Consider the following 14,613-nt stretch of genomic DNA (forward strand, 5'->3'; position numbering starts at 1 on the left):
GTTAGAAACACCATTGCAGGATGATTCTTCATGTAGTTACAGAAGCGTAGGGTGGAGCAACATGAACAGGAAAAAGAATATGTTTTCCTGAGAGATCTAGTAGGATCCAGGACTAGCAGCTGAAGAAAATTAGGTTCTGAAGCAAAGGACTTGACCTAGTTAGACTCATCAGTCTCCTTAGAGCCAAATTTTGGCTGATCTCTAGCAATCACACAGTATCTGAAGCATGCATTTAGAGTGTTCACTTTATCTCTTATGTTATTTATCTACATTTATTTTCCCTTGATTCTCTTATAATCACTTAATCCTATTCTATTGTATTTCTATAAACTCTTTGGTCTTTTGCAGAACAAAGTCAAGAAAATGGATAACTTAGAGCAGTGTGTTGTGTCTGAGGGTCCTGCTAACTTCTGTAGGGTGGCTTGGGACAAGCAGTTCATCTTAGCAGCTGAGGTGAGACCACCATTGAGTGGTGATTTCAAAACTAGGAGGGCCAGGAATTAGGAGCTTGTCTGAAGCTTTAATTGAGATATATAAATGATGGGGCAGATGGAAAAAAGGTTCAGCTAAAAGAATCAGCAAGGTTTGGAGAAAGGACAGAAGCCCACATCCTACATTACAACATCCAAGATGGCTCTACAGTCTCTATTTTATTTGGGAAGTGGCTGAAGAGGTATTATATCAGCAACACATGATGGGGAAGCTGGATGGCGGTTGATATTCTTCAGAAAAGATGAGTAAATTTTAGAATTTCAAAGATGGAAGTGGTCTTAAAATTCTAATTTCCTAATTCCTAATATCTTCTGCAGTAACTCTGCTAGATAACTATCTAGATGAATGTACCATGTGCATTTGAAAATAATGTATATTCTGCAGTTGCTGGGTGTAAATTTTATAATATCAATTAGTTCAAGTTTGCTAATTGTATTGTTTAAATCTTCTATGTTTTCTTTCTTTTATTTATTTTTTTGTGTGTGGTACTAGGGATTAAAATCAGAGGTGTTGTTCCACTGAGCTACATCATCAGCCTTTTAAAATTTTTATTTTGAGATAGGATTTTAATAAATTGCCAAGCTTGGCCTAAACTTGGGGATCCTCCTGCTTCAGGCTTTGGGGTAGCTGGAATTACAGGCATGTGGCTACCATTCCCAACTTCTTCTACTGTATTTTCTGATTTGTTTGTTCTCTCAATTATAATAGAGATGAGTTGAAAGCTCAAATATGATTGTAGATTCGTCTCTTTCTCCTTTCAGTCAGCCAATTTTTGTTTGAAATTTTGATAGTAAGTTGATGGATGAACACACATTTAAGATTGTGTCTCCTTGTAGGATGGATTCTCTTTTTTTCCATATTTACTTCATTTATTTTCATAATTGTCATTTACATAGATATACCAGTTTGTTAAGTTGATCCTTGTTCCCAGTTAATACATAATTCTAGAACAAACGTATTTGAACATAAGTCTTTTTGCAAACCTGTAGTTTTGCAGTTTATTTTCAAAAAAGGAAAGAGTATGCCTTAAATATTTTTACCAAGACTTTGAGTGATTTACCTCAACACTCTTGCCAATGGCACTAAAATTTTAGTCACTTTACTGTTGAAAAATGGAATTGCATTATTGTAGGACCGATTCTTTTATCATTATGAAATACTTTTTATATTTAGTAGTACCTATTTTTTCTAATCCTAGTAATGAGATAGATAGTTAACTTTTGGTTAAGTACAACCTCAAATGGAAGCTCCTCCTTTATCTAGAAGCAGTCTTTGCCTGGATTAGGCAGTCTTGATCAGGACTAATAAGCAAGTTAAACTTTTATTGGGAAGATCATCCTTACACAGAGTCTCTTTGTAGCTTCAACCCATTGGTAATTGTTTGGTTTAGTATCACAACATAAGGTAAGCACAGTAATTGATAACATGGACTTCAGAATCTGAGGGGTTTTCTTCTTCTTCTTTTTTTGGTACCAGGGATTGAACCCAGAGATGCTTAACCACTGAGCCATATCCCCAGCCATATCTCCAGCCAGTTTTATTTTTTTCTCTTTAAGTTGCTTAGGGCCTCAATAAGTTGCTGAGGCTAGCTTTGAACTTTTGATCCTTGTCTCACTCTCTATCACATTGACGCAAATGAGAAGAAAAAATGTAGTTTTGCATGTCTTGGTCTTGAGGATCCAGGCAAATTTCTAGCAATCACTGAAATAAATCTTTTAGAATTGTTTTCCATTCGCTTGTTAAACAGCCCGAGAGAAGAATTTGATTAGAGTTTGCAATTCCCAGGAGCTTTTCTCCCTTTGAAATTCAGGACATTATTTTCTTAACTCCAAATTTCCTTATCATCTTGTTTCCCCAAGGGAAAATAGACATTGAGAACAGAGATATAGCTCTATGGTAAGTCATGTTAGCAAATGCTTTCCCTGGCCTTAGAGACTTAACAGTTGACCTTTTCACTTCTGCCTTGATTTTTCTTCCACTGCTAGTCCTGAGCCCTTGGTCTTCCTGTTCTTTAAATGGAAATCATGCTGTCTCTTCCTGTACCTGTTGAAGTTACCCTCTTGTCCATCTTGGGCTTTCTTTCTTTCTTTTTTTTTTTTTTTGGCTTAAAGTACTTCCAAAAACATCAGCAGATTCCTGGTGTTAGCTCTTTCCTGTACCAATCTCCACCTTACTCTGATCTGTGTGGGCTCTTTGGCATCATACCCCTCCTGGTCTGTTTGGCCTTGTGTACTGTTTGCTTCAGCCAGGCCCCCTGCCATAGATTGTTCCCAGTCAGAAAAATAAGCAGAAACCACAGCCCTTTATTATATTACCTCTTCTGGATGCTCTAGCCATTACACCTCACATTTCTCCTATCCCTTTGAAATCAACTCTCTCTTCACTATATTTAATGTGAATTGCTATATGGACATTAAAGAAGGTAATATAAACCTATTTTCAAGGTTTATGCCATGAATTTTAAGGCAAAAGTCCTCCAGTCCTATTTCATTTATGGGAACCCTCACTGGGGCACCAGATCTACCTTGCTTCCTTTAGAAGTCTCTGATCAGGAGAAGATACTCTTAGGTGCTGGTCCTAAATATTTATTTATTTATTTATTTTGCTTGCATTACTCCTAAAAGAACTAAGAAACACTATGGTCCCTCATTAATTTTTAGAATTTTTTTATAAGTTTCTATATTGGAAAATTAGAATTTTAATAAATATTTATATTATATTTTTTTAGTAAAACAACTATTTCATTCTTATATATGCACATAATGGCATCTAAATATTAAAAAAACTGTCTTTTTTTACACACCACCATCCACTGAAAAATACAGAGAGAAATTGTTTTCTAATGATCAGAGCTTTATATTGTATCTTTTCTTGAATCTCACTTCTTATTTTAATTTCCCCATAGAAGTTATTTTTTTTTTCCAGTGCTGTGATGGAATTCAGGGCCTTAAACGTGCTAGGCAAGCACTCTACACTGAGTCACACCCCTAGCTCCAGAAGTTTATCTTGCTGAGACAAATATTTATATTTGACAGCTTTTTGATTTATTGTCCTTATGCACCTTGCAATAAAATATGTATACCTACTGAAGTTAATATTTTTCTTATAACTATGAGGCTTTAAGTACTCAAAAGTTTTCTTCTGCACTGAAATTTAATTTCCATTATCAGCATATATATGATTACAATGTAAAATGCTATGAATATTGGTAGTTATTCAACATGAAAGATACAAATTTCCTGGAAAAGTTTTGCTTATTTTTCAAATTATTTCTGAATCCGAGGATGCATATGTCTTAGGGTTGGACTGCTCCAACATGGTAGTATACAGCATTCTTTCTCTTTCTAATTTTTATTTTCTGTAGCTAGAAGATTTGTGGGATCTTGTTCATATGAGTAAGTTGATGGAAACTGGGAACAGTTTTGTTCTACTTATGTATGTCATTCTTTGAATGACATGATTTATATGGCAAAGATTACTCAATTTTGATTATATGATCATCATTCTATTTGTGCTTTCATCCATTTTGTTAAAAGCAGAAAATTTGACACCATCTGCTTTGCAAAACAACCAGTTAGTCATGATGGTTCCAAAAGGTGTGGGTATTTCTGTTCACTCTTGTTTGGTACTATGGAGGTTTAAACCCTGGGGCAATGGACTACATTTATGATGAGGTAGAAGTGAACTTTTTAGGAAGTGGAAGAAAGCAATAAAAAAAGGAAGTGTTTTATGGGAACCCCAACAGTCTTGCCTGGAAGACATATTCTGAGGTTCATCAATTTTGGGAAAGAGTACTTGGGGAAGATGAGAATCTAGAAACTTACTTCCTAAAACTGACTGTGCTCATGCATTGCTTAGAAAGTTTTCATGTTCTTCATGTGCTCCAATGTGCATTGCCTTAAGGAATAAATCTCTCCACACTGGAGAAATCCCTGATCTAGCTGAGGTAGTAGGCGAAATGCCTCCCCAGGAATGAGAGGCAGCCCTGTGTCTGAAAGAATGGTGTAGCCATCCCCCAACTTCTCAAAGACCCTAGACATTCCATAAATAGGGATCAATAAACATGGGGGTGGTGTCAGCGGTGCAGATACTCTAGGACTTTAGGGGATCCTGAGACTGCACGGCTTTCTTTCCTCATATGAATTGAATTCAGACTAACATCAGTGTTCTCAAGTTCCTCCATGTTGATGCCAAGTGGTAGGAAAAGCAATAAAGAGAAAGCGGGTATGTGGCTTTCCTCTTGACACACCGATGGTTGAAGGATGGGGAGGTCAAAAACGATTTGGGTTTTTAAAATAAATCTCTGGATACTTTCTCTATGCCAGCCACCATGTCCAGTTCTTTATGTTTATTCTCTTTTTGATGCTTACAACAATCCTATGTGGTAGGAGCTACTATTATCCTCTCACTGATCAGAAAAACACAAGGTTATGAAAGGTGACACAGGTGAAGTCAATGTTCATCCTTGTGCCTAATCTTTCTCTTATGTCCTTCTTTGTTCTGGATCATAGTCACATCATTGCTGCCCAGGTCAATAGTATTTGGGGGCCAAAACCCACAGAACATCCAGAAGGCATATCCTCAGAGGCCTAATGAGTGGGGTGGGGAGGGCTAGAGAGCCATCGGCAGTTTAGCTCAGAAGTCTATCAATAAGCCAATCAACAAGCTGATTCCAATCTTTCATAGTTGTTAAGAGTCTTGCTCAATATGACCTTTCCTAGAATAAACAAGAACATGAAGAGTCTCTTCAGATTTAGGTTCCTGGCTCTTTTGGGGTAGAAAGAGATCCAAACCAGAGAAATGGGGACAACTATGGGCTTAGCCAGGCTCTCTTGGGCCACCCACTTTACTTCTCTGGACTTTGGTTGCCTCATCTGTGATAGATAGGAGTTGGGCTTGAACAATGTTTTCCAAACTTTTTATAACCCAAAGTGAGAAAGAGAGGGAAAGAAATCTTTAAGCCATGACTCAAAACACACACACACGTACACACACACCTGAAACAAGAGTTTGATTGTTTTTGTTTTCATACTGCTGGGGATTGAACCCAGGGGAATTCTACAACTAAACTACATCCGTACCTTATTATTATTATTATTAAGACAGGGGCTTGCTAAGGTGCTCAGCCAGAAACAAGAGTTTTTAAAACAACACTCAGCCCTGCTCCGTAATAATTTCTGACCTATTTATTTATTTATTTATTTATTGGGTGAGGGGAGAGGAAACACCCATCTGGTTGCTTCTCACTAACTTGATATTTTATCACAATTATAGTTGGAGAACTATGGTTTCTGGACTATAGGAATAACTACAAAGAGTAGCTGACTAACTAAGCTGGGAATGTTCCCTGAAAGAACTGAGTTTGGCAAAGCTTATCTTTGGCATCTTCCCACCTTTTGGGATCTTGTTTTCCTGGCTTATTCTAGCCTCATTTTCTTTCTACAAATCCGACTCCTGTTTATCCTTACTTAGCTGCTTTATATTCAGGTGTCAGAAAATATTTCCAAGCAGGTACTTCCCTCCACCCCCTCTAAAAACAGCTGTCTCCTTAAAACCCTTAAAACAGGTTTCTGTTATTGGCAGCTAACACAACTGGAGAGGTGACTCCATGAATTCTAGCCCTTGAAAGCACTCACCTTTGACTTCCACAGTCAGGTACTTGTAGTCCAAGGCGAGCCCGCAGATGATCAGGCAGAGGTACTGCCCTGCATCTCTCACTTGCACTTGGGGGATGTGGAACAAGGCCTTCCCCAGGGGCAGCTGCTCCTCCAGCAGAGTGGCTCTCTCGCTGGGTGAGGATGTACCATTCTCCACCCTTTGAAAACTGGCTTTTATTGCTTCAGGTTCCGTACAACCTTTAGTGTCAAAATCACATTCGAGGGTCACATTGCTGCCATGGTCTACTGTGTACAATTTCTTCGGGACTGTCACTGTGAATAAAGCTGAAAGGGAAAGACAGCTCACTGTTGCCTGCCTCTACTTGACGGTTCAGTTCTTCCAGAAAGGGATCTGAGCCCCGTTCCACCCCCATTTTCTGGGAGATACCTATTGTCATCCGGGCCTTCTTTTGGGCTCCTCTTTCTCTTTTGCCCATTCCAGCAAAGCAAGGGTGGAATTCTTGGTCCATTGCTCTGAGTTGGTGAACATTCCACCCATGTACCCGATTGCCCTCCTGCTCTTTCCTGGGCACCCCAACATGAGCTTCTGATGGACAGCAGTGGTTGCTTTCCACAGCATCTCCCACCTACTCCTCTAGTACCCTGTGGTCATTCCAGATCGTCCCTCTTGGGAGAACAGAATCTCTCCTTCTCACTCCCTGGCCATCAAAGTCTGAGTCCATGTCCTTAACGGCCTTCACACCCTATTATCTGGGCTCATTTTCTTCAATCTATCTCATTTCTTCAAGAATGATCATTTCATGCCTTTCCCTGCTAAATATTACTTCCCTAGCCAGTGATAGTAATAAAAATTATCACTTGTAGAGTTCTTAAACATTTCTGCTGACACATTATCTCATTTAGACTTCCCAGGAAGTGAGGTAGGCAGTAGTGTTATCCTCTTTTTAGAAAATTAAATTGAGGCACATTAAAGTTAAGCATCTTGCCCAAGATTGCACAGCAAAGATCAGACCATGGATTTCTTTAAGTCACAAATGCTGTTGAACACCACATCATACAAACCCACTGTGGATGCTATTTTCTATTAATAAAGGGAAGAAAAAAAATGAAACTAATTTTAATGTGTATCTACTATGTGCCAAGCACTGTTAGGCACTTTATGACTGTATCATTTAACCCTGAAAATATGACCATGAAAAACATATTATCATTAAGGTTGAATAGTTAAGGAAACTGGCTCAAAGAAATTGGCTCCTGAAATATTGTTAGTAAGATTAATATTCATAACCAGTCAGGATTTGACTTCAAATCTGTAGTTTCTGCTTAGATAGTATCTCCCAAAATGCAAAGCACATATCAATAGAAGTATATATAATTCTAGATGGGGTAGAATCAAAGCCTAAAGAAAGAATTATTTAGAGAGAAATTTATCCCCTTTCAGAATGCACTTCAATCCCTTAAGTACACTTAATTTATAACCAGACTCTTATACCTTTAATGCTTGTTCTTTTTCCTTTTAATAAAACAGGAAGCTTCCAGGCAAATAAGTGTTATCAGGATGGAGTTTAACAACACTATTTTATTTTAATTGCATTTACTTTGTTTCTAGCCTACATTTTATTAGTACAAGCAAGACTGAATTTCCAAGTACAAAGGAGCATCCTGTCTAGCTAAAAAAAGGCTGAATTGATTTAAATAATTCTGTGAAAACCATAGTATAAAGAGTAGCCAAACATGGCAAAACTAGTGAAGGCAGTGTTTGCAATCATAAAGCATGAGACACTGCCCCAAATTATTCTGCTTCCATCATTAATGAATAGGGATCATTATGATGGAGTATGGAAAGATCTGGAAGTAGTTTCCGAATCATCACAGATTAGATCAAATTATGTTCGGTAGAGTTTGCTTCATTCATTCATGAATTTATTCAATCAAATTGAAATCAATCAAATCAAATCATTCTCTCAAAAAAATATTGGGGGGCCTTCACCTAAGCATTTGCCATTTCTGTATAAAACGTGGTATGGGAAGAGCACAGCACTTAGTGTGTTCAAATTCTGCCTTTTTCAGGATTAGCAGTCTTTGATCAGGAACTCAACACTTCCATGAATCTCAGTCTCCTTTTTGTAAGATGAAGTTAATATTTACTTCTCAATATCATGGTGAAAACTGGACAAGATATCTCATGTGCAGGGCTCAGGTCTGGTAACTAGTAGGTACTTGGCAAACTTTGATACCATGTTTTAATTCTTGGGATAGTAGCAAACCATATATGGAAAACATGGCCATTCTTTATTAGTCAAAATTCTTTTTACTAACCAGGATAGTTTATTCCTGACAAGAGTTCACAGCACAGTAACTTTTGGGTTTCCTGCTTGAATGATTCACAGTACAATTTTCTTTGGATTCAAGTTTTTCCCTCCCATTGAACTGAAAGTCTTGGATAGCAATAACCAAGTTGAGTTTGCTTTGATATCACTCAGTCCTTGACACATGCTTAGTTCCATATAAGGGTTTAGCAAATAAATGGCAGAAAGAGAGAGAGAGAAAGAAAGGATGAATACCAGAGATGGTATGAACTGGCATTCTCAGTCTCCACACAGCACAACTGATAGTTATCTGCACCAATGGGCTTTATAAAAAAAATGACAGATATGTTTATATTTTGTCTACACTCCCTGTTATAACCACAACTTCGACTCTTTCTACAGAGATCTATGGTACAGAGAGGAGGTTCACATGTGACCACTGTTCTTTTGTGCAAGATGGGATCAGGGCCAAGGCTATCAGGTGAGTGTTTTTATATACAACAATGCTAATCCCTTCTGGGCTTGCTGACCCAGAAGAGAAGACCTTGGGATAATATTTATGAAAAGGGACATTGTGCTTCAGGATTTCCTATATGATTCCACTTTGTAGAATCCCCTGCATACTGTAACCACAAGGCTTCACATAATGGGACCATAGTCTCCTTAATGGGGCCCTATTAAGGGTAGACCCCTTTATGATGGGTACCATCTCTACATCCTCAATTCCCTTATAATTAAGACACTCTGCTTGAAAGAATCATATTTATTTATCAAAGATATATTAACTATCTTCTGTTTGTCAGGTTCAGGAATTTTCTACTACTTTCACTCTTCTCAGTACTTCCTTCTTTTATTTTATATTACATGATAAAGCAAGAAAAATGGAAGGTGATAGGGGTATGCAGGGAAAGTTAGTTGTTGTGTCTTATTAACAAGAAGAATCAGAGATTTGGTTGTCGATTCTATTGACTGCATTTAGCAAATTTATTTATCACACAATGCTTTCTTTACCACACGAACAAGGGAACATCTGTAACTTCCTCTGGAATTCCCCTTAGAATACAGCAGAACTCCCCTCTTTACTGTCTGAGCTCTAGATAAATGTTTGTTTTCTTCTTGTTTTTCTCCTTTGCCTCGTACAGGGTATATGTTAAGGGTTGTAGACATAAAGTATGCTACCTTTCAGATAGGTGAAAGAGTAATGAATGAACATAAGTCATGTCTATGAGTACCTTGGAACAACTGAGGTTAATTGTTATTTGGTATAACTTTGTCTCAAAACTTCCAATTTGCAAAGCTTTGGGCTTGATTGCCTCCTATAAAATGAGGAGATTAGGAAATGCAACACACTTGAAATCCTAAAACATTCTTATTTTTTATAAATTGCATAGGAAATCAAAACACTTTTGCAGGCAATTCTGTGAAGAGGCTTTTCTCAAGCTTGGCTGCACATCAGAATCACTAAACAGAGGCCTCAACCTCAGCTGACCCTGGAATCACTGAGAAGCTGTCTTGGTCTGTTCAATGTTTCTTTAACAGAATACCTAAGGCCATGTCTTTTATAAAAAAGCTCGTGGTTCTGGTGACCTGAGGGTCCAAGCAGCTTGGCACCAGCCTCCTTGCAAGGGCCTCCTGGCCCTATCACAACGTGTAGGAGAAGCAGAAAGGGAACTGGCCGCATGCACAAGAGGCTGAGCACTCATGCACAATGATCAGGGTGGCTTCATTTTATAACAGCCCATTTTCATGACACAGGCTTAGCACATTCATGAGGGTGGAGCCCCCAGGACCTAATTACCTTCTACTAGGTCCTACCTTTTAAAGATTCTACCACCTTAACATTGCCACATGGAGGACCAAACCTGCTGGATGTGAGCTTCTGGGAGTAAACTATATCCAAACCATAGCAGAGGCTTCTAAAAAACACTAATGCCCAGACTCTGCTTTGGCTCCTTTAAAATTAAATTATTTCAGGGGTGAAACAAGCATTAATTTTTTAAGAACAATTTTCCTGGGAGTTTCTAATGTGCAGACAATAGTGAGTAACATTAGACTAATAAAATACATGTACTTGCAAACTCTTTTTACCATCTTTCTAAAGTGTTGTCCTCAGCTTTACCTGGAAACTAGTTAGAAGTGAAGAATCTCAGGATTTCTCCAGATCTAGAGAATCAGGATCTGCATCTAGTGATTTATATGCACATTAATAGTTGAGTAGCAGCATTATAAAACCTGTATGCATCTGGACTGTTACCAAATTGGAGTAATAATTAACACTTTTTAAACACAATAAGCCAGCTGCTAAGCTAACCCTAATGTCATCATCTCATTTGATCTTGCCAACACTTCTGCAAAGTAGGAATTACTATTTATATTTTAAAGATGAGGAAACTGAGGCTTAAAGCAGTGATACAACTTATTCATTGTCAAAGAATAATGGCCATGTAATTAGAATTCAACATCATTTGTGTGTCCTCAATCACATCATCACTATGTTCCTAATGACTCTATAGATATATTTCCACTGGCAGTGTATGTTATACCCATGAGTGAGATAAATATACTTTTTAGCTTTATGTTAAAGAAAAGATATTGTTTTCTTTTCATGTCCCACACATGAGTTACTAAATTAAGCAAGTTTAACTTCTGAAGTTAACAAATGAGAACATTGGGAAGTTTCCACAACTGCATATTTAGTGGGCAACACAGGTTTTCTCATTCATTTGGGGCTCTTAAATCAATGAAAGGGCAAAGGACTTAGTGAAAGCATGAAAAATTCATATATTCAAGTCTCTTAGTCAGATTAAAGCAGCTAACTTGAATAATGCTGTAGTCTTTTTGAAAATTCTGAGGGAAACTTTGCATTTTATTTGCAACCAGTCATCAATGAGAGTCAGCACCTGTCCCATCTCCAGGAAACACAAAACAAATCATTTACATTATTTCCCCAAATAGTTTTCTCTCCCAAGATAGCTTCCTCTTTAAGCTAATTATATATTTTTCATTTAACATCAGAAGCTTAATTTATTTTTCAGACTTCCTATATGATGTACTTGAAAGATGAGAGGGGGCTGGAGGGCTGCTTTACACAGCTATATTCTTCAGAAAATTCTGCAGTTTCTGGTTTAGGACAAAATCCTGCTCTGTGTACCTGACTTATGCTATATTCCATGTATGAGCACTGTATGGAGACACAATAATCCTGCTCTCTTAGAAATCCTCTCCCCAACTTGATTCTTCTCTTTTGTATCTCTCAGCAGTCAGTAAAAGTAGTGGAAGATAGGCCAAGTAGAACAACCCAGGATCTGATCTCAGCCCCAGAGTAACCTCCGTTACCCATGATAATGAATACTTCTTGTTTTCATTCTCTGAAGGATGAAAAGAGGGAAACATCAATTGAGAGAAGGATGACTAGGCTTTTTTTCCCTTCAAGACATAATAAAATGTAAAAATAAATATTACCCTTTAATCATTTTTTGGTTACAAGATATAATTGGGTTTTGAACAAATGTGTAAGAATAAAAAGATTCAACTATAAAGTTACAATAATCAAAAGAGGGTGCTACTGGCAAAAGGCTAGATACAAATCAGTGGAGCAGAATAGACATTAGAAGTAGACCTACGTGTTGGGGCAACCATTATGGAAAGTGGTATGGAGATCCCTCAGAAAACTTGGAATGGAACCACCATTTGACCCAGTCTCTGACTTCTTGGTTTATACCCAAAGGTCTTAAAATCAGCATATTATAGTGATGCAGCCACATCAATGTTTATAGCAGTTCAATTCATGATAGCTAAACTATGGAACCAACCTACATGCTCTTCAACAGATGAATGGATAAGAAAAATGTGGTATATGTATGTGATGGAATATTACTCAGCCTTAAAGAAGAATGAAATCATAGCATTTGCTGGTAAATGGATGGAGCTGGAGAATATCATGCCAAGCAAAAGAAGCCAATCCCAAAAAAACAAAAGGCAAATGTTTTCTCTGATATGTGGATGCTAATTTACAACGGGGTGAGGCTAGGGAAGAATAAAGTTACTTTAGATAGAGGGGAGTGAAGGGAGGGGAGGGAGTCTGGTGGTAGGAAGGACAGTAGAATGAATCAGACATTATTACCCTATGTAAATTTATAACTGTACGACTGGTATGATTCTACATCATGTACAATGAGAAAAATGAGAAATTATACTCCATTATATATGATGTATCAAAGTGCATTCTACTGTCATGTATAACTAATCAGAACAAATTAAAAAAAGAATAGATCCTCACAAATATGACCAAATGATTTTTGACAAAGATTCAATAGCACTTCTATGGAGAAAGGATAGACTTTTCAACAAAGACTGGAGCTACTGGATATCTATATGGAAAAAATAAACAAGTCTCAACTTATACCTCATACCCTATATAAACACTAACTCAAAATAGATTATAAACTTGAATGTAAAATATATAAACATAAAATGTTTAGAAGAAAATCTTTTAGATTTTAGTCTAGTGGCTAGCCAGAGTACTTAGATACGTCACCAAAAGCATGAAACATAAAACATGCATAAATTCAAGTCCATTACAATTAAAATCTTTGCAAAGACCCTGTAAAAGAATGAAAAGAAAACCCACAGACTGTGAGAAAGTATTTACCAAGTACATATCTGATAAAGGATGTAGATCTGTGATATAGAAAACTCTCAAAACTTTTCCTGAAAATAAACAAACCAGATAAAATTTTTTCAGTGATTTGAACACACAATTTACCCAAGAAAATACATGGATTGCCAATAAGCACATGAAATTGTGCCTTACATTATTGGTTATTAGAAAAATGCAAATTAAAACAATAATGAGATATTTTTACACATCTATTAGAATGATGTAAAATAAGAAAACAATGTAAGTGAGAATGAGGAGAAATGAAAACTCTCGTGTAATGCTGCTGGGAATCTAAAAATCAAACCTATGGAAAGGTTTAATAATTTTCTATAAATTAAATTATACTTCCCATATGACCTAACAATCCCACTCCTAGTTGTTTATCCAACTGATTTGAAAATGTATGTTCACATAGAAATGTAGATGCAAGCATTTATAGCAACTTTATTTAAAATAACCCCAAATGGGAAACAACCCAAATGTCCCTCAATTAGGAATGGATTAACAAAATATGGTACCTGTATACAACAGACTACTACATACTTATAAAAAGAAATGAACTATTGATACATACATACAATGATATGAATAAATCTCAAATGCATTTTGCTAAGTGAAAGAAGACAGATACCAAAGCTAATATACAATACACACTGTACACATGTATGGAAATATCACAGCAAATTCCATAAATTTGTATAATTAATCTGTATTAATAATAAAAGATAATTATTTAAAAGCATATCAAATGAATGATCTCATTTATATGACATTCTAGAAAGATTCATATTTTGAGGACAAAGAATAGGTCAATGGTTTCTGGATTTAAGAATTGGGAGAGGAAAATATCAAATATCAGAGCATCAATGTATTGTGATTGGGGACTTTAACACCCCACTTTCAGCAATGGACAGATCCTCTAGACAGAAAATAATAATAAAAAAAATAATAGACCAAATGGATCTAACAAACATCTACAGAATTGTTAGCTAAGTGCAGTGGTGCTTACCTGGAACTCCAGCAATTTAGGAGGCTGAGGCAGGAGAATCACAAGTTCAAGGCCAGCCTCAGTAACTGAAGCCTTAAGCAACTTAATTGGATCCTATCTCAAAAAATGAAAAGGGCTGGGGATGTAGCTCAGTGGTAAAGAGCCCCTAGGTTCAAACCCCAGTTCAAAAGAAAAACAACAAACAATTAAATAAACAAACAAAAAATGGAAACTACGGGCTGGGGATGTGGCTCAAGCGGTAACGCACTCCCCTGGCATGCGTGGGGTGCTGGGTTCGATCCTCAGCACCACATAAAAATAAAATAAAGATGTTGTGTCCACCAAAAACTGAAAAATAAATATTAAAAAATTCTCTCTCTCTCTTTCTCTCTCTTCTCTCTCTCTCTCTAAAAAAAATGGAAACTACAAATCAAAATTGTTGATGAATATAGATACTAAAACCCTCAACAAAATACAGGCAAATCAAATTCAAGAGGAAATTAAAAATATTATTCACTGTGATCAAGTGGGATTCATCCCAGGGAT

General features: G+C 36.9%; 1 protein-coding gene across 2 annotated transcripts in view; it reads right to left on the reverse strand.

The window, feature by feature from the left end:
- Positions 1-14,613, reverse strand: part of Pdcd1lg2 (programmed cell death 1 ligand 2) — a 62,837-nt gene that overhangs the window by 23,649 nt on the left and 24,575 nt on the right. For both annotated transcript variants that reach the window (XM_015492863.2, XM_015492862.2), the window contains exon 3: positions 6,129-6,434. In XM_015492863.2, coding sequence (XP_015348349.1) covers positions 6,129-6,434 — 306 coding nt within the window. The remainder of the gene's footprint in view (positions 1-6,128; positions 6,435-14,613) is intronic.

The sequence above is a fragment of the Marmota marmota genome, unplaced genomic scaffold (genome assembly GCF_001458135.2).
Source record: "Marmota marmota marmota unplaced genomic scaffold, marMar, whole genome shotgun sequence".
NCBI classification, from domain to species: domain Eukaryota; kingdom Metazoa; phylum Chordata; class Mammalia; order Rodentia; family Sciuridae; genus Marmota; species Marmota marmota.